Source organism: Herpailurus yagouaroundi, unplaced genomic scaffold (assembly GCF_014898765.1).
Source record: "Herpailurus yagouaroundi ecotype Mexico unplaced genomic scaffold, PumYag 217, whole genome shotgun sequence".
In the NCBI taxonomy this organism is placed as follows: Eukaryota; Metazoa; Chordata; class Mammalia; order Carnivora; family Felidae; genus Herpailurus; species Herpailurus yagouaroundi.
Genome location: NW_024412448.1, coordinates 1,210,656 through 1,234,939, shown reverse-complemented (window position 1 = coordinate 1,234,939; position 24,284 = coordinate 1,210,656). Strand labels below are relative to the sequence as shown.

At 43.0% G+C, this 24,284-nt stretch overlaps 1 protein-coding gene across 2 annotated transcripts in view; it reads left to right on the top strand.

The window, feature by feature from the left end:
- SRP68 (signal recognition particle 68) overlaps positions 1–24,284 on the top strand; it is a 46,856-nt gene that overhangs the window by 12,926 nt on the left and 9,646 nt on the right. For both annotated transcript variants that reach the window (XM_040456463.1, XM_040456462.1), the window contains 8 exons: positions 166–279; positions 2,006–2,201; positions 3,000–3,082; positions 3,414–3,523; positions 3,832–3,914; positions 6,435–6,575; positions 20,159–20,257; positions 22,808–22,872. In XM_040456463.1, the coding sequence (XP_040312397.1) occupies positions 218–279; positions 2,006–2,201; positions 3,000–3,082; positions 3,414–3,523; positions 3,832–3,914; positions 6,435–6,575; positions 20,159–20,257; positions 22,808–22,872 (839 nt within the window). In that variant the 5' untranslated portion in view covers positions 166–217. The remainder of the gene's footprint in view (positions 1–165; positions 280–2,005; positions 2,202–2,999; positions 3,083–3,413; positions 3,524–3,831; positions 3,915–6,434; positions 6,576–20,158; positions 20,258–22,807; positions 22,873–24,284) is intronic.

The following is a 24,284-nucleotide window of genomic DNA, read 5'->3' as shown; positions in this document are numbered from 1 at the left end:
CTACCGCCCTGCAGGTTTTAGTTCACTAAATGTTTATAAGATGAAGTGTGGTATCAGTGGTAACCATAAGTAGAACACCTCAAACTTCTGACTTGACTTTATTATAGAATTTGCCATTGAGTGTCCTACCAGCTTGTCTGAATTACTTTTGTTTTTTTCTTTCAGGGGCTACTGTTCCCGTAGACAAAGACGCCTTCGGAAAACTCTCAACTTCAAGATGGGGAACAGACACAAATTCACAGGGAAAAAAGTAACTGAAGATCTTCTGACTGATAACAGGTATTGACTCCTCAGTGGTAGTTGTTAAATACTTCTGGCTAACACATTTATTGAACAGTTCTATGTTAGTGTGCCAAAACTCTTTAATTACCTGATGTGATTTATTTTAGCAGCTCTGGGGGTGCGCATTTTTACTTTTCTTGTGCCATAAAATGAGGATACTGAGGCTCAAAGAGGTTCAGTAACTTTTTCAAGAACTAGGGCGAAATGCTAAATGTTAAAGTCAGTGATTAGAATCTAAGTGGTTATTAGGTGGGGTTTCTAGAATGCAAATTTCAATGTGTACAGGCTAACTTAAACCAGTATATCTTAAAGTTGTGTGCAAGTTATTCCAGAAAAGTTTTATATTTCAGTGCTGAATCTAGCCATGCTTAATATTTGCTGAAGGATCAATCTGTCAAGCAGTATGTATTAGAGGTCTCTAGGCCAGTTTCTCAAATTTTAGCCTGTCGGCCAAATAGATCCCTTTTGCCACCTGTTTTTACAAAGTTTGGTTGGAACACAGCCACACTGTTTATTCAGGTGTTGTTTACAGCTGCTTTTGTGCTACAGTAGCACAATAACAGAGTAGTTGTGACAGAGACCATATGGCCTACAAAACCTAAAATATTCACTATTGGGCCCTTTACAAAAAAATGTTTCTTGTGCCCTAGTCTAATATATGGCCAAGACAGAGTGAGGCACCATCGTAGATGTAGAAGAGTTGGGGAGGCATAGTTCTTGAACCTTGTTGCCTGTGATATCAGTCAGGTACAAAACAGAGCACTGCGAGATAGGGAAACTACCATATTGTGTGTCATTTACTCTTAAGAATTCTGAAGTCTTGGAGGAGAGATGTTAGTTGGGAGTTTTTGATGGAGAAGCCAGGAAGCTTGCATGGAGGAGGCTGGACCTTGAGGGATTTGTGAGAGGAAAGAGCATTGTGTGAGGGGAAACAGCAGACCATGGTGTCTGAATGCACTATAGGAATTATAATGCTCTTGACAGTTGAAAGGCTGGGAGCTTGGTGTATGGAGACACAGAAAACTAGAGCGTCGAGACCACGGTGGGATTCAGCAGGATGTATTGGTTAAATACGCCGAGAACAAGTTAGGAAGGGTCTCTTATGATGGTGCGATTCTTTATTTTGAAGAGACAAGATTAAGCTGATGTTTAAGGATATTTAATCAAGGCAGTAGTTTAACAAAAGATTCATCATCATCATAATAAATCAGCTAACTTGCTGAGTTCTTAGTAAGTGCCAGACTCTGGTTTAAATGTGTTACCTGTATTACTGCATAGGAGACGGAGGCACAGAAAGATTAGTACTTTGCTCAAAGTCACATAGCTAGTGGGGGTGGCACTGAGATGCCAACACCTACTCTAGAGCCTTTAAGTTTATTTATTTTGGGAGAGAGAGAGAGAGATGCATGCACGTGTGTGTGCACGAGCTGGGGAGTGACAGAGAGAGGGAGAGATAGAATCCCAAGCAGGCTCTCAGCTGTCAGTGCAGAGCCTGATGCGGGATTTGATCTCCTGTTTGGTAGGAGGTTAGAAAGTGGAGGCAGATCCTGGTCAGATACTGATTGAGTGCCATAGTTGATACCAGGAGAAGAGTAGTTCTGAGGAAGAAGGCCAGGAGGATGTGGAGAAAAGATGAGAGGCTGAAGATTGTGTCTTGAAGAGTATCTGAGTCTCACGCTCCTGGCCTTCATTCTTCAGTTTGCCTGTTCTCTCTCTGGTTTAGGTATTTGCTTCTGGTTCTGATGGACGCTGAGCGAGCCTGGAGCTATGCCATGCAGCTTAAACAGGAAGCCAATACTGAACCCCGAAAACGGTTCCATTTGCTCTCTCGCCTGCGCAAAGCCGTGAAGCACGCAGAGGAATTGGAACGCTTGTGTGAGAGCAATCGCGTGGATGCCAAGACCAAGTTAGAGGCTCAGGTTAGTGTCTTTACATCAGCTTCTTCATTGTGGAGGTTAGAGACGTGACCTTATGGTTAAACAGAACAGCTTCCTGATATTATAAATTGATAGGAGAGGCAAAAACATGGTCTTGCTTTTTCAAGGGGAAGTTGGCATCTCTTATTTTTGTTTTTGAACTCTTGGTTTTTAATAATTAGCTTTAACTTTTTTTAAAAAAAAGCTCATATTTCTCTTGAAATGGATATGGAAAGCTGGAATCTTAGATCTGGGAAGTTCACAAAATAAGAATCTTTTGAAATGAATTTTTAAAGAGTGATAGACACTGAACATTTACATTCAGCTTCTGATACTGAAGGTCATAGCCTGGAAGCTGGTTGTTAAATGAAGGAAACAGATTTTCTTTATTTTGAAATTCTCTCCTGGGAAGTAAATGAATCATAATGAATTTTCTGTATGTTACATCTTATTAAATAAGTTTTCTCTCTTTCTTTTTTTTAAATGTTTATTTGTTTATTTTGAGGGGGAGAGGAGAGACGGAGAGAGAGGGAGACAGAGAATCCCAAGCAGGCTCTAGGCTGTCAGCGCAGAGCCCAGTGTGGGACTTGATCTCACGAACCGTGAGATCATGACCTCAGCTGAAATCAAGAGTCGGATGTTGAACTGACTGAATCACACAGGCGCCCATAAGTTTCCTGTTTTAAAATTACCCCGAATATGTCTATATTCCTGATGTCAAAGCTGAAAGCAGGTGGAGGAGGCTGAGCTGTGGCATCGACTCATGGGTGTTGAAGCCTTTCCCTTTTCCCACCCTCCCAGGCTTACACGGCTTACCTCTCAGGAATGCTGCGTTTTGAACATCAGGAATGGAAAGCTGCCATTGAGGCTTTTAACAAATGCAAGTAAGTCCTCCGGTCCAGAAGCCATGGCCAGTTTTGATTGTACATAGTCCCATTCAAGCAGCAGATAACTTAATGATTGTTTTTACGAAAGTACAGTTTCTTTGATTTTTATTTCATTCATTCATTCATTCATTCATTCATTTATTTATTTATTTATTTAATTTTTTCCCTTCCCTTTAGAAACATTGATTATTCTCATTCATCTTTAGAATACGCCAGTTCTCATAATTGGTAGAAGGACCTCAAAGTGCCGTGTTTTGTTTTCAGCCACTGTTCCTTTTTATTTTCTTAAATAAGGCTGCTGTGAAACCAGATGTTTCTTTCCTCGCAGAACTATCTATGAGAAGCTAGCCAGTGCTTTCACAGAAGAGCAGGCCGTGCTGTACAACCAACGTGTGGAGGAGATCTCGCCTAACATCCGCTACTGTGCATATAACATTGGTGAGCAAGGGCTGAGCTGGCTTGACGGGTGGGTTATTGGTGGTTCATCCGGGAGAGCCTAGAGGATGGGTTTTGGCTAATGAGAAAAGTAGAGCTATTGAAATCAGCTCGGCTTAGAGTTGCAGAAGGCAGTTCCTGTGCTTTGTTTCCACCCTGCCAACGTGTGTGCTCCTCCAGAGCTTTGTCAAAGGACTTGGGATTCACTGAAATGTGCTCACGCAATGGGAAGGCCGTGGAGTGGATCCTAGTGGTTCTCAAGAGAAGAGACCCTTCAGGATTTTCCACTCAACACCTCTCTCTCTTTTCAGGGGACCAGTCGGCTATCAATGAACTCATGCAGATGAGATTGAGGTCTGGGGGCACTGAGGGTCTCCTGGCTGAAAAATTGGAGGTAATCTGGCCCGTACATTTTTGTGAAGCCTTTGGTTTGAAAAAGTCCAGAAGAAAGAAATAAGCTATACTCTTACCATCTAGTGTAATTGCTATTAATATATGTAGATTTGTTTGTGTATTTTAAAAAATATATATATATTTAACATTTTATGTTTATTTTTGAGAGAGAGAGAGAGGGAGGCAGTGACAGTGTGAGCGGGGGAGGGGCAGAGAGAGAGGGAGAGAATCTGAAGCAGGCTCCCAGCTCTGAGCTCAGTACAGAGCCCGACGTGGGGCTTGAACCTGTGAACCGTGAGATCATGACCTGAGCTGAAGTTGGATGCTTAAGAATATATATGTTTTTAAGTTTATTTATTTTATTTTGAGAAAGAGACAGTGGATGTGGGGGGAGGAGCAGAGAAAGAAGAGAGAATCCAGCGTGGAGCCTGATGTGGGGCTCGAACCCACGAAACTAAGATCATGACCTGAGCTGAAACCAAGAGTCGGATGCTTAAGCCACCCAGGCGCCCCTATTTTATTTTATTTTATTTTATTTTATTTTATTTTATTTTATTTTATTTATTTTTAAAAATTTATTTTAGAGAGAGAGTGCGAGTGGAGAAGGGGCAAAGAGAGAGGGAAACAGAGGATCTGAAACAGGCTCCGCACTGACAGCAGAGAGCCATATGTGAGGCTCAAACTCATGAAATACGAGATTGTGATCTGAGCCGAAGTCAGACACTTAACCAACTGAGCCACCCAGGCACCCCTCTTTTTTTTAGATAGAGTGGGTGAGTGGGGGAGGGGGACAGAGGGAGAGAGAGAATCCTAAACAGGCTCCATGCTTAGCTCAGAGCCCAATGTCGGGCTCTATCCTGTGATCCTGAGATCATGACCTGAGCCGAAATCAAAAGTTGGATGCTTAGCCAACTGAGCCATCCAGGCTCCCCCACCCCTCATGACTGCTGTGTATTTTTAACAAAAATTTTTTCGTCGAATATTTAAAGTGTTCAGTATTTTTTTAATCTCATATTTATTTTCTAAGCAAGTAACGCAGGCGAATAGAAAAGTAGGAAATACCAAAGACGGGGGAAGACTAAAAATCACATGGTAAAATCAGAGGTAATCACTACAAATAACGTGAAGAGTTTTATATACATAGGAAAAACAGGCACATATTTTTTTAAAACGTTTATTTATTTTTTGAGACAGAGAGAGACAGAGCATGAATGGGGGAGGGTCAGAGAGAGGGAGACACAGAATCTGAAACAGGCTCCAGGCTCCGAGCTGTCAGCACAGAGCCCGATGTGGGGCTCAAACTCACGGACTGCAAGATCATGACCTAAGCCGAAGTCGGCTGTCCAACCGACTGAGCCACCCAGGCACCCCAGGCACATATTTTTTAAATGGGATCTCAGTATAGTGTTTAGTAACATGCTTTTCATTTATTTATTTTATAACGTTTATTTATTTTTGAGACAGAGACAGAGCATGAACAGGGGAGGGGCAGAGAGAGATGGAGACACAATCTGAAATAGGCTCCAGGCTCTGAGCTGTCAGCACAGAGCCTGACATGGGGCTCGAACTCACGGATCATGAGATCATGACCTGAGCTGAAGTCGGACACTCAACCGATTGAGCCACCCAGGCACCCCAGTAACATGCTTTTTAAATAAAATATCTCAAGCATTTTTTCCCCACTTTAGTAAACATCTTTGTTTTGACACATTTTTAGTAAGCAAAAGTGTCATCTTTTCAAAGCCATGTGGTGCTGTGCTCCATTGTGCTGAAGTCTGCTTCACTGAGCACTTATTTCCTTAGGATACATTCCTAAAAACGGAATTGAATACAAGTTTTTGATTCATTTTGACAAATATCTTTAAGTTTCTACTAATTTACATTTTTGCTTGCAGTATATATGGATATGCTTTTCTCCTTACACCCTTAGTATCAGTGTTTTTATTTTTTAAGTTTTTAAAGTTTTTTTATTATGGTTTTTTAAAGTAGGCTCCACACCCAACATGGGGCTTCAACTCAAAACCCTGAGGTCGAAAGTTGCAGACTCTACCAAATGAGCCAGCCAGGCGCCCCAGTGTTGCTCTTTTTAACCTTCTGTTCTGTTCTTGTTTTTTTTTTTTTTAATGTTTATTTATTATTGAGAGACAGAGAGACACAGAGCGTGAGCAGGGGAGGGGTAGAGACAGGGGGAGACACAGAGTCTGAAGTAGGCTCCAGGCTCTGAGCTGTCAGCACAGAGCCTGACACGGGGCTTGAACTCACAAACCGTGACATCATGACCTGAGCCGAAGTCGGTCGCCTAACCGACTGAGCCCCCCAGGCGCCCCTTCAGTTATGTTCTTTTAATGTTTGAGTTTCTGTAAGCTAAGATAGATGATAACCAAGGAGGAATTATTTAAGTACAATTTATATTCTGCTTTAGAAAGTGAACAGTGTTGATTATAGAAACAGACAACTAGTAGTTTCTACTTACTTTAACCATCACCAGTTAAAACTGTAATTTTTTAAAACTACTTTCCAGGCGTTGATCACTCAGACTCGAGCCAAACAGGCAGCCACCATGAGTGAAGTGGAGTGGAGAGGGAGGACGGTTCCGGTGAAGATCGACAAAGTGAGGATCTTTTTATTGGGACTGGCTGATAACGAAGCAGCCATTGCTCAGGTGAGGAGGAAGTGCCTGTTCTCTCTTCTGTATGTGTCTGAGGTTGCCCTTGCGTGCTTAAGGTGTAGTGGTTGGTTTTGTTTTGTTTTGTTTTAAATTTGTTTATTTATTTTGAGAGAGACAGAGAGAGCGTGAGCAGGGGAGGGGCAGAGTGTGAGGGAGAATCCCAGGCAGGCTCTGTGCTGTCAGCACAGAGCCCAACAAGGAGCTCCAACTCATGAAACCGTGAGATCATGACCTGAGCCGAAATCAAGAGTCGGATACAGTCTACTTAGCCACCCAGACGCCCCCAGGTGTAGTGTTTTCTTGGTGTTCATTTCTCACAAAACAAAAAATTCGTCTTAATGCTATTTGGGATTTGGTCACCAAATTTTTGTAAAGGCTGGGCTTGGCGAAGAGTTCTTAGGTACAGAGGGCACAGAAATTGGCAGTAGCTGCTATCGACGTGGAAATGGGAGCAGTAAGGCTGGCTTTTAATGCAAGGAGTCCCGTCCAGCCCAGTAGGTGGTACAGCAGCTTAGCTGTTGTGACCTCTTGTCCTAGCCTTCTGTCCCTAAAGGGGCCACCTCTTGTTCCTGAGCCTTTTCAGGAGCACCTAGCTAAGCCAGAATATCTTGTTGTACATGTGGTGCTTACATAATGTTCATGTAAAGCGGTATACTTGATGTGCTTACTGACATAATTATCACCTGTTTATGGGTGTGAGCAACCAAATAAGTTCCAAAAGATGAGAGATCCTGGCGATCTGGGTTTTTACAAAGTAGACAGTTACGAGGAAGGCCCTTTTTGGAGCTCTTCCTCTGTGTGAGGTGAAGAACATTAAAAAAAAAAAACAAAAAACAGGCTGCTGAATGTGTCTCCAGCCTCCCCAGGAACCAGGGGCGTTTCCTGCCACGTGGCAGAAAACTGTTGCACCCTGAATGATTCGTACGTAGGAGTGCTTTGCTCGTTGTGCTCGTGAGTTGTTTTAAGCATCCAGACTTTTAGGTGACTTGTTCCAAAACAGCTACTTTGGGCTGGGGGCAGCCTTCAACAGTGGAAGAATTTCTTTGTGTCTCTATGTCGTATATTGCCCCTCTTGTTTCCCTTCCATTTGCTGGAAGAGCAGGAGACTAGAACGATAGCAGTAAGTTGCTGTGTTTTTTTTTTAAAGATCGAGAAATTTTTTTGGAGAGCATTTCATCGGCACTGCTGTGTGGTAGTATCTCTTCTGGACTAGGATTCTGGTAGCAATCCTGTAGATTATATGTAGTTGGGTTCATTCTTTTGTTTCAAGGCGGTACGTGCCGGAAGAGGTGAGCTGCGTCATTGGTAATGGGGCGGGGGTTCAGGCTGCAGTCTGGGTGGGGAGTGGCCCAGGAGCGAGTTAAGTGGGGGGCTCCTTGGGAATAGGGCCACAGATGTATATTAGGCAAATGAGAAGAAAAGCTAACATTTGTTAATTTAAAAAAGTTACTTAGTTTAATGTTTAGAAAAGAGAAATGTTTTTTTAAGAGATCAACCTTTAGTCCCACTTCCCATATACCTTCGTTGATGTTGCATTATATTGATAAAAAGGACAATGTACTTCCTTTTAGTCTTTTTTATATTTATAAAAGATGTCAAGTATTATTTTTACTTGTTGAAATCATACTGAGATCCAGTTTTATATCCTGTTTTTCTTAGCGTGTTGTAAGGATTTTCCATGGTCTTACACATCAGTCCACAAAATGTAAAAATACACAGTGGTCACCTGGACAAACACACCACAGAGATGACCAAAGGAGGGGAACGGTCCTCCTTAATGTCCCAGATACACTGTCTAAAGCTTTCGTGTTTTTACCTTTTTAACTCTATGGAGTGGGTAATACTCTCATTTTACAGATGGGAAAACAGTGCTTGCCTTTAAAACCATGCCATTTTTTCTCTCCTTCCCTCTCCCTCTCTGCCCCTCCTCTGTTCTCTTGGTCTCTCAAAATAAACAAACTTAAAAAAAATTTTTTTTTAAAGGTGGGGGGTACCTGGGTGGCTCAGTAGGTTAAACATCTGACTCTTGGTTTCAGCTCAGTCATGATCTCAGAGTTTGTGAGTTCAAGTCCCACGTTGGGCTCCATGCTGACAGCATGGATCCTGCCTGGGATTCTCTCTCTCCTTCTCTCTCTGCCCTTCCTCTGCTCTCTGTGTCTCTCAAAATAATAAACTTAAAAAAGAAAATAAAAAATCTTGCCCTTTTGACTCATAAGCTCATGTTGCTTGAACTTTCCCACGTACCAGGAAGGCTAGTAGCAGGATCATTTAACTTGGCTTTGGTGAACAGCTAATGTAATCTTACTTAATGCAGTATACAAGCAGAGTCCTGGTTCCCTGGGAAAGACTGAATGAGCAGAACCTTCACTGAAACAAATAGTCCTTGGGGTGCTTGGGTGGCTCAGTCGTTTCAACATCTGACTCTTGATCTTAGCTCAGTTCTTGATCTCAGGGTCACAAGTTCAAACCCCACATTGGACTCCATGCTGGATATGGAGACTACTTAAAAAAGAAAAAGAGAGGGAGAGCAGGAGAAAAAAAAAGAAAAAGTCCTTGGCAGGGGAATCGTCTCCAGTTCAGTAGTTAGTGGGAGGAGAAGGAATAGTGGTGTTTTATCTGAATTTATCTTTTCTCCTGCTTTGTACACATAATTAGAAAATAAAAATTCATCTGGGGGAAGATCTTTTTGCCTTATTTGTGAAATTAACTTGAATTAAATTAGATGAAGTAAAAGCATTTTATGACTGCATGTGAAGCCATTGCTTTTGAAATTGAAGATCATTTCAGTCATGTGATGATTAGTTGAGCTTTGTGTGTGTGTTTAAAAGGACCACTCTTGGGGCGCCTGGGTGGCGCAGTCGGTGAAGCGTCCGACTTCAGCCAGGTCACGATCTCGCGGTCCGGGAGTTCGAGCCCCGCGTCGGGCTCTGGGCTGATGGCTCAGAGCCTGGAACCTGTTTCCGATTCTGTGTCTCCCTCTCTCTCTGCCCCTCCCCCGTTCATGCTCTGTCTCTCTCTGTCCCAAAAATAAATAAAATAAAAAAAAAAAAAAAAAAAAAGGACCACTCTTAAACTCAGGTGTTAGTATACGTGAAGGGTTGACTTCTGGATCTTTAGATCATAACAGCTCCTTTTTTTTTTTTTAAGTTTATTTATTTATTTTGAGAGAGAGTGAGTGAGTAAGCAGGGTCGGGGCAGAGAGAGAGGAAGACAGAGAATCCCAAGCAGGCTCGGCGCTGATCATGTGGAGCCAGACATAGGGCTTGAACTCAGGAACTGTGAGATCATGACCTGAGCTGAAATCAAGACTCGGATGGTTAACTACTCAGGTGCCCAGTAGCCACTCCTTTTAAAGCAGTTCAAGATTGGCCAAAAGTTTGATAGTATTGACAAGAAAATAACGTTATTCCAGCCTTGAATAGGTTAAAAAAAAAGATACAGGTGATCCTTGAACTATATAGGTTTGACCACCTAGGTCCACCTATACGTGGATTAAAAAAAAAAAAATTTTTTTTTAACATTTATTTATTAATGAGAGAGAGCGTGAGCAGGGGAGGGGCAGAGAGAGGGAGACACAGAATCTGAAGCAGGCTCCAGGCTGAGCTGTCAGCACAGAGCCTGACACGGGGCTCGAACTCACAAACCTCGAGATCATGACCTGAGCCGAAGTTGGACGCCCAACTGACTGAGCCACTCAGGCGCCCCAATGTGGATTTTTTTTTATAAATCTAATGCTTTGAACATATTTTCTGTACGATTTTCTTAATGTTTTCTCTCCCCTGACTTATTTTATTATAAGAATATAGGATGTAACAGAGACTACACTATGTAGAATGCAGTATATACCAGAGGGGAGGTGGTGAGGGGTGGGATGGGTGAAAAGGAGGACAGGGATCAACGAGTACACTCACCTGGGCGCCCGGCTGACTCAGGCAGAGGAGCCTGTGACTCTTGACCTCAGGGTTGTGAGTTCACGTGCCATGTTGGGTGTAGAGATTAAGTAAATAAATATCAAAAAGTACACTTACCATGATGAAAAAATAATACAGTGATTAAAAAAAACCAAAACATACTCAAGGCCCCACCCCTCAGAGATTTTGATTTAGTAAGTCTGAGTTGGGGCCCAAGAATTTGTTTTTCTAATAAGCTCCAAGCGGTGCTAATTCTTCTGGTCCAGGGACCATGCTTTCAATAGCTCTACAAATTATAATTGTTTGTTAGATATTTGTGAAAAGACGAAGGAAAATTAAAAGGCTTTGTTTTGGCAAGCACAAAGGGGGAAAATGTAGTATTAATACATCTGACACAGAAAATAGGTGTTCATAGACTGTTTATGTTATTGGTGAGGCTCCTATCAACAGGAGACTCTTAGTAGTTAGGTTTTTGTGTAGTCAGAACTTCTACTGGGATTTTTGACTTCATGGGCCTGCGCCCTTGACTGCCACATTGTTCAAGGGTCAGCTGTATTCAGAGTCCGTCATCTCAGTACATCTGCTAGTCCTGTGTTCTCACCTCATTGCCAGTGTTTGCGTTTGTGTAGTTAAGTGTATTCTACTTAATATCCGTTTTAATATACACAGATAATGGCAAGTACGCTTTTTAAAATGCTGTTTAATCAAAGCACATCTACTGGGCATTCGCATTCTGTACAGTTTTTAAGCACTGTAAACGATGGTGCAGTGAAAACTAGATGGACTTTTCTGTATTTTGGATTACTGTTCTGGGATAAATTGTGTAAAGTGAAAAATACCATGTAAACTTACTATGTAGATCAAAAAAATCTCTTTTTTTGATTGAATAAAGTTATCTAAGTTAAGAATTTTCAATCTTGGGGCATCTGGGTGGCAACTTTGCCTCAGGTCATGATCTCGCAGTTCCTGAGTTTGAGCTCTGCATTGAACTCACTCTGTGCTGATGGCTCAGAGCCTGGAGCCTGCTTTAGATTCTGTGTCTCCCTCTCTCTCTTCCCCTCCCCACTTGCACTCTGTCTGTCTGTCTCTCTCAAAAATAAGTAAACATTAAAAATTTTTTTAAAACGGGGCGCCTGGGTGGCTCAGTCGGTTAAGCGTCCGACTTTAGCTCAGGTCACGATCTCGCGGTCCGCGAGTTCGAGCCCCACGTCGGGCTCTGGGCTGATGGCTCAGAGCCTGGAACCTGCTTCCGATTCTGTGTCTCCCTCTCTCTCTGCCCCTCCCCCGTTCATGCTGTGTCTCTCTGTCTCAAAAATAAATAAACGTTAAAAAAAAAAATGAAAAAAATTTTGTTTAAAACAACAAAGAATTGCGGCACCTGGGTGGCTCAGTCGGTTAAGCATCTGTCTTTGGCTCAGGTCATGATTTCACAGTTCGTGAATTCGAGCCCTGCATCGGGCCCTCTGCTGTCAGCGCAGAGCCTGCTTTGGATCCTCTGTCCCCTTTTATCTCTCCCCATCCCCTGTTCTCTCTCTTAAAAAATAAATAAACATTAAAAAACAGCAAAGAATTTTCAATCTTGATGTACTGGAGGTGATGTTTGTTTTAAAATTCTGTTAGTAAGTGCGTGCCCAAAAAAGTGAAGTGGAAGGATAGCAAAAGGTCAGTGTATTTGATAGTTTGGGTTTTTTCTTCATAAGCTATGTTTTGTTAACTGGTATTTGAAGTCCTTAAGAAGAAGACTGTCCTTCAGTAAGTAGCTCTTTGCGATAATATAAAGGCTCAATAGTGAAGGTGGTGCATTGTTGTGTTTTATCATTTTCTAAAGATCTCCAGCATTCATTTATCCATTATCCTTTGTGTCTTACTTACATTGCTGAAGTTACTCTATTTATGTATTTGTTTGTTTATTTATTTTTAAACGTTTATTTTTGAGAGAGAGAACAGGCGAAGGACAGAGAGAGATGGAGACAGAGGATCTCAAGCAGTCTCTGTGCTGACAACAGACAGCCCTATGTGAGGTCAAACCCACAAACCACGAGATCATGACATGAGCCAAAGTCGGACGCTCAACTGACTGAGCCACCCGGGTGCCCCTAAAGTTACTCAGTTTAAGAACATGCAGGTGCTTCTTAACACAAGGGAAAGAGCCCTTCCCACTGGACACGTTTTATGCAGTTCCACAGAGAGCTGGTCTAGGATTTTATTTTGAGCGTAAGTCAGGATAAGTAGCCAAGGTTTCTTGCCCCAGCTCCTGCAAGCTTTCACTGCTAAATGTAGCTGCACCTCAGTCAGGTTGGGTCATTAGAAAACCTAACATAAGGCTTGACCCACTGCCAGTGAAAATTGTAATGTGCCGGTACGCCAGGAAGATCGTATGGGTTTTTAATTGCTATTCCATGGGATATGGTGGAGTGTTGGAGGGTGTAAGAAATCAAAGGGAGAGAAGGAGCCATATGAGGATGTTTTTTTTAAACATCAAAAAAAACCCCCCAAAACACCAAAATTTCAATTTGGGAGAGTAAAGGCTGAAGATAAGATTGTTAAGATGGTAGGGGTTGTGGGAGGGGGAGGGGCTAAATGGGTAAGGGGCATTAAGGAATCTACTCCTGAAATGATTGCTTCACTATATACTACTGATTTGGATGTAAATTTTAAAAAATAAAAAATAGAGTTAAATTATCATTAAAAAAAGAAGTTAATGGGTAAACTGTACAAAAAAAAAGAATGTTAAGATAGTGAATTTCATTGGTTAATTTTCAGTGTTAAACCAATCTTGTATATCTGAGGTAACCCCACTTGGCTGTGATGCATTACTGTACTTTTTACATACTGCTGGATTTCAGTTGATAGTATTTAAGAATTTTGCATCTATTTTAATGAGGAATAGTGGCTTATAATGTCTTTTTTCAGAATTTGGTATCAGGGTTACACACAACTTCATAAAACAAGTTTGGAGATTTTCCTTCCTTGTTTCTGAAAGAGTTTATGTAATATCAGTATTTTTCTTTCTCAAATACTTGTTATAATTCACTAGTGAAAATATTGGGCCTGGAGTTTTCTTTGTAGGAAGTTTTTGTTTTTTCTTTTTTGGGATGGGATGTAATTGACATAAAACATACTTTCAGGTATACAACATAATGAGTTGATACTTGTGGGAAGGTTTTTAAAATTTGTTTTTGCTTGTTTAAAAAAAATTTTTTTTCTGTAATTTGTTTTTTCATAACATACATCCAAGTTAGCACATGGTGCAACAATGATTTCAGGGATAAATTCCTTAATGCCCCATTTAGCCCATCATCCCTCCCACAACCCCTCCAGCAACCCTCTGTTTGTTCTCTATGTTTAAGAGTCTCTTATGTTTTGTCCCTTTCCCTGTTTTTTTTTTTTTTTTAATTAAAAAAAAATTTTTTTTTCAACGTTTTTATTTATTTTTGCGACAGAGAGAGACAGAGCATGAACGGGGGAGGGGCAGAGAGAGAGGGAGACACAGAATCAGAAACAGGCTCCAGGCTCTGAGCCATCAGCCCAGAGCCTGACGCGGGGCTCGAACTCACGGACCGCGAGATCGTGACCTGGTTGAAGTCGGACGCTTAACCGACTGCGCCACCCAGGCGCCCCTCTTTCCCTGTTTTTATATTATTTTTGTTTCCCTTCCCTTATGTTCGTCTGTTTTGTATCTTAAAGTCTTCATATGAGTAAAGTCATATGTTTGTTTTTCTCTAATTTCTCTTAGCATAATATCCTCTGGTTTCATCCACATAGTTGCAAATGGCAAGATTTCATTCTTTTTGTTTGCCAAGTAATATTCCATTGTGTGTGTCTGTGTGTGTCTGTGTACATACACATCCTTTTTTTTTTTTTTTTTCCAATGTTTATTTATTTTTGAGAGAGACAGAGACAGAATGCGAGTGGGTTGGGGCAGAGAGGGAGGGAGGTACAGAATCTGAAGCAGGCTCCAGGCTCTGAGCTGTTAGCCCAGAGCCCGACACGGGGCTCGAACTGACGAGATCATGACCTGAGCCGAGTCAGACACTCAACCGACTGAGCCACCCAGGCGCCCCGACACCATATCTTCTTTATCCATTCATCCATTGATGGACATTTGGGCTCTTTCCATACTTTGGCTATTGTTGATAGTGCTGCTATAAACATTGGGGTGCATGTGTCCCTTCGAAACAGCATACCTGTATCCTTTGGATAGATACCCAGTAGTGCAGTTGCTGGGTCGTAAGGTAGTTCTATTTTTAGTTTTTTGGGGAACCCTCCATTTCAGAATGGCCGCACCAGCTTGCATTCCCACCAACAGTACAAGAAATCCTCTTTCTGCGTATCCTCTGTTGTTGGCCTGAGTTGTTGATGTTAGCCATTCTGACAGGTGAGGTGGTATCTCATTGTGGTTTTGATTTGCGTTTCCTGGATGATGAGTGATGTTGAGCATTTTTTCATGTATTGGTTGGCCATATAGATGTCTTTTTTGGAGAAGTGTCTATTTATGTCTTCTGCCCATTTCTTCACTGGATTATTTGGTTTTTGGGTGTTGAGTTTGATAAGTTCTTTATAAATCTTAAAATACTCTATCTGATAGGTCGTTTGCAAATGTCTTCTCCCATTCTGTCAGTTGCCTTTTAGTTTTGCTTATTGTTTCCTTCGCTCTGCAGAAGCTTTTTATTTTGATGAGGTCCCAGTAGTTCATTTTTGCTTTGGTTTCCCTGGCCTCCAGAGACATATTGAATAAGAAGTTGCTGTGGCTGAGGTCAAAGAGGCTTTTGCCCGCTTTCTCCTCTAGGATTTTGATGACTTTCTGTCTTAACGTTTAGGTCTTTCATCCACTTTGAGTTTATTTTTGTGTATTGTGTAAGAAAGTGGTCCAGGTTCATTTTTCTGCATGTTGTTCAGTTTTCCCAGCACCACTTGCTGAAGAGACTGTCTTTATTCCATTGGATATTCTTTTTTGCTTTGTCAGAGATCAGTTGGCCATACATTTGTGGGTCCATTTCTGGGTTCTCTGTATTGTTCCATTGATCTGAGTGTTTTTGTGCCATAAAAATAATTTTTTTAATATTTGTTTTTGAGAGAAAGAGCACAAGCAGGGGAGGGGCAGAGAGAGAGAGAGGGAGACACAGAATCCAAAGCAGGCTCCAGGCTGTTACCACAGCCGGATGCGGGGCTCGAATTCACAAACCACGAGATCATGACCTGAGCCGAAGTCAGACACTTAACCAACTGAGCTACCCAGGCACCCCTGTTTTTGCTTGTTTTAAACAAATATAATTCTTTTTTTTTTTTTTAATGTTAATTTATTTCTGAGGTAGAGACAGAGCATGAGTGGGAGAGGGGCAGAGAGAGAGGGAGACACAGAATCTGAAGCAGGCTCCAGGGTCTGAGCTGTCAGAGCCCGATGCGGGGCTCAAACTCACGACCTGTGAGATCATGACCTGAGCCAAAGTCGGTCACTCAACCGACTGAGCCACCCAGGCACCCCAACAAATATAATTCTTTTATTAGATAAAGCACTCAGATTTTGTTTCATCTTGTGTCCTTTGGATGAATCTTATTTTTAAAAAGGGTATATTAATTTCATGTACAGTGTTGAATTTATTGACATTAACTTTATAATATTCCCTTATCATTTTAGTGTTTGTAGGATGTGTAGTGTTTGTTAGCCCCTGTCAAGTGCCTAGCTGATGTTCTGATTGCAGTGAATACAGTGATCTCTGGGTATTAAGGACCTTACAGTAGTGCATTAGGGTCACTTCTGAATATCAGAGATCTTCAGATAATGTGGTAGATGTAAAAGATCTTGATCGAACAAAAGTGTGTCAATCCCAGAGAATCCTGGTAAGGTTTTAACGTTAGAAACAGTTCAGTGCCTAATGTCGTATGTCACACATATACCAAATCTAGCGGGTAAATAAAATAATTCAAGTACAGTATGAAATAAAGTTTACTTAAATCCTTAGATGTCAGGCCGTGCACTGTAGCTGATTACATGTCTATTGAATTGAATCAAACATGGGTTATTAACTATGGAAAATACCCTTTGGCCATTTGAGGTTGATCCCAAGAAGAACCACTTCCCCCTTTGTGCCCCTGCCAGATTATTTGGCTGGATATCACACAGGCCCTGTCCACCTTGCCCATTCTCATTATGTGGAGTTGTTCTTTGCCCTGGGAACCAAGAGCTGTGCCTTGGAGATGCAGACTCCTGGTTTCAATGCTTCAGTGCTTTTCTTTTGTTTTTTCCCTTGAAGATTTTAAGTAATCTCCACACCCATCGTGGGGCTTGAACCCACAACCCTGAGATCAAGAGTTGTGTGCTCCACTCACTGAGCCGGCCAGGCACGTCTTGAGCATTTCTTAACTAGTACTGCTGTTGCCCCTCTCTAGGAACTGGAATGCAAGAATTGGGTAGGCCCAGTGATGTTTGCTTGTAGAGCTTTTATGCTATTTAAATATTAGAACAGCGGCTTACTGAAAAGCCTGGAAGGAAGAAATAATTCAGGGAGATAGAGTGTTAGACCAAAAAGACTGGAGCAGAGAATAAATCCACTGCCAAAATCCAGTTGCAACATTCTTGGTCTCCTGAGCCAGACTTTACGTCTTCGTGTGCTAAATAATTGCCTTACTTTATAATTTGTTTCTGTTTTGTTTTGTTAATACTTAATCATACCTGAATTGTCACTGGTGGTTGCATTGTGAAAATGTTGTCAGGCAGCTCTTTTGGGGAGGATGGCAGGTTTGATGAGTCTTATCCTCGGGTCATGGTTAATATTTTAAAGTGTGAGTGGAAGGGAGACCATTTGTCCCCTTCTCTCTCTCTCTCTCTTTTTTTTTTTTTTTTTTTTTTTAATCTGTCCCTTAAGGGAGGTTTGTGTTCTCCTCCTTTAGCAGATTTCCATGTGTTGTTTCCTGGCCCCTAGTGGCCTGGGGAAGGCTTGGTCCCATCCCCTTGGTTCTCCTGCAGGTGCAGTGCAGAATGTGGTCAGACTCGTCTTGTCAGTCTCTTAGTCACACCGCCACCTTCCAGCAGTCTTTGTCGACCAGTGAAAACAGTCTGGAAGCCCTTTTGAATAGCAGGGGGTCTGGTCTCTACCCCAGGATACACAGCAGCTGCTTTTCCTCTGCACGTGTACATGGCCCTGAGACATGTCTTGAGGCTGTCGAAAAACACACCCTGGGGTGTCCCAAGTTCTATAAAAACTGATTTGAATTTTTTAGTGTATTAGGTCCGAGTAACACGTTACTTCTGGGCTTAAGGTTTCTCTGTCTCATAGGCACACCTGGAAAAGGTGCAGGCCTACCACAGATTCTTAGGCAGGGAGGTTGCCACTTGAGTACAGGAGCACGTTCTTGTTGGTTCCGTGGCAGACGTGAGGGGTCTGCACGTAGATCCTGAGGAATCCTGCCTCTCCACGGAGGGTGGATCTTGTCCCATTGTCTTTTCAGGGCTATTAGCCTCCCAGATAGGCTTATAAATACGGGTGAAAGTAGCAAAGTACGTTTCAGCCTTTCTGTTTGGAGACCTCTTGCCCAGTCCCGGGCGAACCCTGAGAAGCTCTGCAGCAGAGATTAGCGATCTCTGAGTCACTGTGCTGTGTGACTGCGGGCCCTCCCTTGCCGTGGGCTTTTTCCTGCAGTGTGGTTTAAGGCTCCTGTAAAACTCCTGCTGGAACGGAGGCTTTCGTGGGAGCAGTGGGAAAGTTTGCTTGTGTTCAGCACCTTGGTGCCGAGGTGTCCTTACTCAGAGGGAACGGGGTGACCCACGGCAGCAAAGAGGCCGAGCATTTTGCATCGTTTTAGTTACTTGAGCCACGCTCTCTCTACAGGAAGGCAGACTGCTCCTAGGTAGCTGGCGAAACAAGGCTTGCTCTTCTCTTAACTTCATATACCTTTTGCCCGAAAAGGTGAAACCCTCCCCCGACACGGTGCTGGACGCACAGGCTCACCCTGCCTGCTAACAGTGTGGCTGGAGGTTCGTGCATGGTCGTGGTCGGTGGCAAGTGTGTCTACAGGTCTTACTCCGGTTGTTAACTGTTACGTGGCCGCCCCAGCCCACAGGGTTCACACTTCAAAACCTTTGGCCAGCAGATTTGATTCAGTTATTGCAGAGGATCTTGCTAACTTGAGGTGCTGCTTAAGAGTGTTTTATTGGGGTGCCTGGGTGGCTCAGTTGGTTAAGTGTCTGACTTCGGCTCAGGTCACGATCTCACAGTTTGGTTCAAGCCCCACGTCGGGCTCTGTGCTGACAGCTCAGAGCCTGGAGCCTGCTTTGGATTCTGTGTGTGTCTCTCTCTCAAAAATAAAGATGAAAACAAATAATAAATAAAAACTTAAAAATAAATAAATAATCTCTACACCAACATGGGGCTCGAACTCACAGCCCCGAGATTGAGAGTCATGTGCTCTACTGACTGAGCCAGCTAGGTGCCCCCTCACAGAAAGTTCTCTTGGACAGTGCTCTTCAGGTTTCAGCAAATTAGTGGTGGCCATGCTTGCCTTTCTAGGTTTATAGAATGTGCCCTTGATTTTTTCCTAAGTTAGTGATCAACAGGAAAGTCAATATAAGTAGAAAAGTATGTTTGATTTATATTGGGTAATTCATAAGGACGTTTTTTGTTTTTGTTTTTTTTCCCACGGGAAACCAGGAAAAACAGAGTTCTCAAGAGAAGAAAAGGTTTTTCTCTAAGCCCCTACCAGCCTCTTCAAGGAGTGGGCAGTACTGGGTTTTTTCTTTTGGGCTTAAAGGTCAGTTGAATGTCAAGAGATTAGATTGGATGTATCTGTGGAAAGTCAGATATAATAATGGAGTGTTGATGTTTTAAAGTCACAGTGGGTCTGCCTGTAACACAAGTCCATCTCCTTTCTGCCTCTCATCCATTCCTACCTGCTCAATCAGATTGTTTACAATGGTAATGTGGTTTGGCAGGTACTCAGTTCATGAATCACTTTTCCCTTATCCCTGCTGGCTGGCAGAGGGGTAACCACACCCTTGAACTTGTACAGAGACTGTCGTGGAGTGCTTGTCAGCCTCAGCATAGCCACAGGGAATATCAGGGTGCAAGATTTCTGTGGTGAAGGGAGCTTCGTATGATACTTAAGAGAAATCTATTTTTCATTGGGTATTGGTTGGCACTATTACTCACTTGCTTGGACCTAATAGAAATCCAGAATCAGCGAGTCTTGGGGTTACATTTGTAAGGGCAGTTCTGCTGGCGCACAGTAGTTTCAGACCATTTGTTCTGGCGTGCTGTGTTTCAGCGTGGGGTGTGCTGTGCTTCAAGGATGTCAGACGCAGGTCCTGAGTAGAGAGGTAGGAGTGTGGGAGGAAAGTGGTAGAAAGTTTTATGATAGGAAAAAAGCATCTATCGTTTGACAGTTTGACAGTTTCAGATCAGTTATGCAGATTCTTTCTCAGTATGTTCGCTTTATATTTATATGTGAATATATATAAAATTCCATTTCCATACGAATAATGAGAAAGACTGTAAGAAAAGTCTTATATGATGGAGAAGAGTGACAATTGAAATGGTCTGTGATTTAGGGTGTTTTGGATGTGTGTGTTCAATGTGTAGTGGGAATCAAGGCACTGTTATGCCCTCCTCCCATTAGAGTACTGTGGCTTACTCAGAAGAAAATCTTTTACTTCATTCCGTCTTCGTGTAGGCTGAAAGTGAAGAAACCAAGGAGCGTCTGTTTGAATCCATGCTCAGTGAATGTCGGGACGCTCTCCAGGCCGTTCGAGAAGAGCTCAAGCCAGATCAGGTAGGACTATCATCTGGGCCCCAGGCTCTTGCTCGGGGCTGAGGTCCTTCTCAGTCTGTGTGTCTCATTCTCAGTGTGGGAGTGGGGCAGGGGGTCCAGTGGTCTGAGTGCAGGGACTCTTAGCCATGGTATTTTTAGCTATGGTGGTCTGCTGACAAACAGATGCCTGTGAACTCCATCAGATTGAGAGATTTTTCTCTCCATCCTCTTCCTCTTAATGGGTTCATATTAAGCCTTTGGTCTCAAGTTCATTAATTAATTAATTAATTCTCCAGGTAATTAATTCTCCAGTGCTCCCTTTTTTACTATCACTGTGATTCTTTCGGGCATCTGGGCTGAAAACCTTGGAACCATTTTTATCTCTTCATATCACCAGCAACCCTGCTAACTCTCTTTGTGACTTCTGTCTCCACTTGTCCACCGGCCCCCCCCCCCCCCCCCAAACCCCGACCCCATTTCTGATTAGCCTTACGTCTTAGACTGCCACTGTTCTTTACCATCTTGGTCTGGGTTCAGTTCTCCAGGTCTTTCCTGCTGGTAGCAAAAAGTGGGATCTTTCTTGATCCCATGTCACTGTCTCACTGAAAAACCCAATGATACTCCCAGTTCTAGAGCAGTGGTCTCCAAACTTTTGTAATAGTGCACCCAGTAAGTAAAATTGAGCATGTACCTCTGATACGCTTATTTGTAAATATATAATTTATTATTTAATAGAAATGAGGTAAACATAAGTAGAAGTTCTCATTTTCTTCTTACACCACACTCATTGGGTTGTGTGCACCCTGCTTGAGAGCTCACTGGTCTAGCAAGTGCAGTTCCAACTCTGTGAGCTGGATTCTGGGCCTTCCCATTTCCAGATTGTACTTTGCTGCTCCCCTCTGGGTCCTGTGCCTCAAGCTGCTGTATTCACCATCTTGTTAGTAGGCCTTTCCCGCCTCCGTGCGTTCCTACCCTTTTCTCCTTTCCCTGCTCACACCTGGCTTGTCCCTCCTCTTCCTCTTCACCTGTCCAAACCCCGCCCTGGTGTTCAGCGTCCAGCTCAGAGCTCACCATTTCTGGGAAGCCTGCCTGCACCGTCCTGGCCCATGAAGGTCTCCCCGTGTTCTAAACATCTAGCACTGGTGGCTGTAATTTTTGTTTGGTACTTTGCCAAGAATTACCTTTTAACATCTTACGTATTGTTTTATATTTACTTTGTTAAATACGTTTTTTCAAGATTATAAGCATATTAAAAATTTTTTTTTTTCAACGTTTATTTATTTTTTGGGACAGAGAGAGACAGAGCATGAACGGGGGAGGGGCAGAGAGAGAGGGAGACACAGAATCGGAAACAGGCTCCAGGCTCCGAGCCATCAGCCCAGAGCCCGACGCGGGGCTCGAACTCACGGACCGCGAGATCGTGACCTGGCTGAAGTCGGATGCTTAACCGACTGCGCCACCCAGGCGCCCCAAGATTATAAGCATATTAAAAGCAACTTTGTATTTTAGCGTCTGCCGTGGTGCTTTGAGTAAAAAACATTAATAAATACTTGTTAGGCTGTGGACCTGTTTCCTTTATCATTAAGCCACCTTTGTATTTTATACTTCTCTTCATCCACTTAATAGGTATATACAGAGCCCCGCCCTCCATCATTCACCTTGAACCCACAGCAGTTGCAGGGACCCCTCACAGCGTGTGGTGAATATGGTGATACCAAGGTGTCTTAGTTTCCTGTGGCTGCTGTAACATTACCACAAGCTGAGTGGTTTTGAAAAACACACATCTAATTCTCTCCCACCTTCAGATGGCCTTTAGTGTAAGACTGGTTCGTAGGGCTGCATCCCTTTGGAAGTTCTAGGGGAGGAATCCATTCTCAGCATTCCAGAGAAGGCGTTTTTCAGCTTCTAGAGACCACCTACATTTCTTGCATTGTGGCCCCTTCCTCCATGCTCAAAGCCAGCAGCTTGGCCCCTTCACTCCTCTGACCTCTGCTTCAGTCCCAATACCTTGTCTCTGTCACCGGCCCTCCTGGCTCCCTCTTAGAAGGAGCCTGTAATTACACTGGGCCCACCTGGATAATCCAGGCCCATTAAGACATCCTTAACGTCTTCACATCTCTTACCATGTGAGGTAACACCTTCACAAGTCCCGGAGTTAGGATGTTCACATCTGTAGGAGCCGTTGTTCAGCCAACCACAAAAGGCTGAGCTGACAGCCCAGAGTTTGGATCTCAGAACGCGCATCCGAGGTGCAGACCCTAAAATGGAGCCACGGGCTGTGGACTGGCTGTTGTTCATGCTTTGGGTCTGGACACTGGGAGCGGTGGACAGGAAGCCTGACTGGCCATAACTCTGAATTCTCTTACTTAAGTCCAGTTTTCAGGTGCTGGTGACAACCGAGTGGCCCTGCTGTTCTAGAATATGCCCAGGAGATCTTTGATATTTAAAGATCCCTGATTTACTAGAGCTGTGCCTGTGCTCCACGGCACTTGGGGACCACACTGTGGAATGAGGGGTCAGAGCCAAGGACAGGGTCGGCTGTTTCACCTTTACCTTTATTGCTTTCCGCAGAAACAGAGAGATTACACCCTTGAGGGGGAGTCGGGGAAGGTATCTAATCTTCAGTACCTGCACAGGTAAGGGCTGTCATTTTTTTTACTTTTTCACAATGTAGTAAAATATATCATTGGAATGAAAGAGTATATATAACGTTTATATGTATTTTAACATTATATAGTAAATAACACTAACAAACGTATGCACGTTTTATCATAAGAGTATATATACCGGGACGCCTGGGTGGTTCAGTTGATTAAGTGTCCAACCCTCGATCTCAGCTCAGGTCTTGATCTCAGGATTCTGAGTTCAAGCCTCGCATTGGGCTCTGCGCTGAGTGTGAAGCCTACTTAGGAAAAAAAGAAAAAGGAAAAGAGTATATATACTGCATTTGTATGTTATTCTGTGACCCGTATAATTTTAAGTGTCATATGTTAAGAACGAGAATACAGCTAGTAACTCCAAAGCTCCCTGTGGCCCCAGCCTGGTTATTCCTCCCTCTCTTCTACAGGTAACCACTCTCCTCCTCGTGCCAGACTCCTGAAGTTACTCTCCTCCGTGTTCTGAATGTTTTCCATCATCCCTTTTACATTTAAGTTCAATTTCAACTTAAGTTTAATTCTATATTGAGTTTATTTTGAGTGCAGCATAAGGATCTGCTTCACCTTTTTTCCGTTAGGATGATAGATTGTTCCATTACAATTTATTGACTATGCCATCCTTCCCCCACTAACCTACAGTGCCAGCTCGGTCAGGCGTGCATCCCGTTTTCTCCTCACGTGCTCTTTTTTGGACCCTCTTCTGCTCTGCTGATTTATTTTCTGTACTCACACCAGTACTGTGATTTCCTGTGACTTTGTAGTAAGCCTTGGTGTCTGGTGGAGCAGGTCCCCCGCCAGGTTTTTCCTCAGACGTAGCTGGACTCTTTCTGTCCCTTTGCTCTTTCATAATATGTTTTTAAATCACTTTGTCAGGTTAATTTTTTTTTTAAGGTATGGCTCATTTTCTTTCACAGAAGAAGGATGGAAGGAAGAGTGACCTTTTTGGAACTTCATGGGGAGAAGTAAAGTGACCTGGGAACACTGCACTTCTCAGATTCTCCACCCCACGTGACCTTGAAATCTCAATTACTTAGTTGTTGCTCGTAACTTTTTTAGTGAACTTGGCTCTATTTTCAGCCATTCCCCTAACCCCTCCCTTTTTTTTTTTGAAAACAAAACTGTGCAAACACCCTCTGTCTACATTAGAGAATTCAATATTATGTGAATGTCAAATTGAGTGCCAGATGACTCGGAGGGGTATCGAATAAGAACGTCTCTTTGATGTCCTGTATCGCAGCAGTTCTGTGAGAAAGCAAAGGCCCAGGAGGTTAGGGAGCGTGTTTGTAGTTAACAGCCACAGAGAGTCAGGAGTCAGGAGTTGATCCAACTTCCTATCCTTGAAAAGACCCTGAGCTTCAACAGGACTCAGAAAACCTTCAAATTGTGATGCC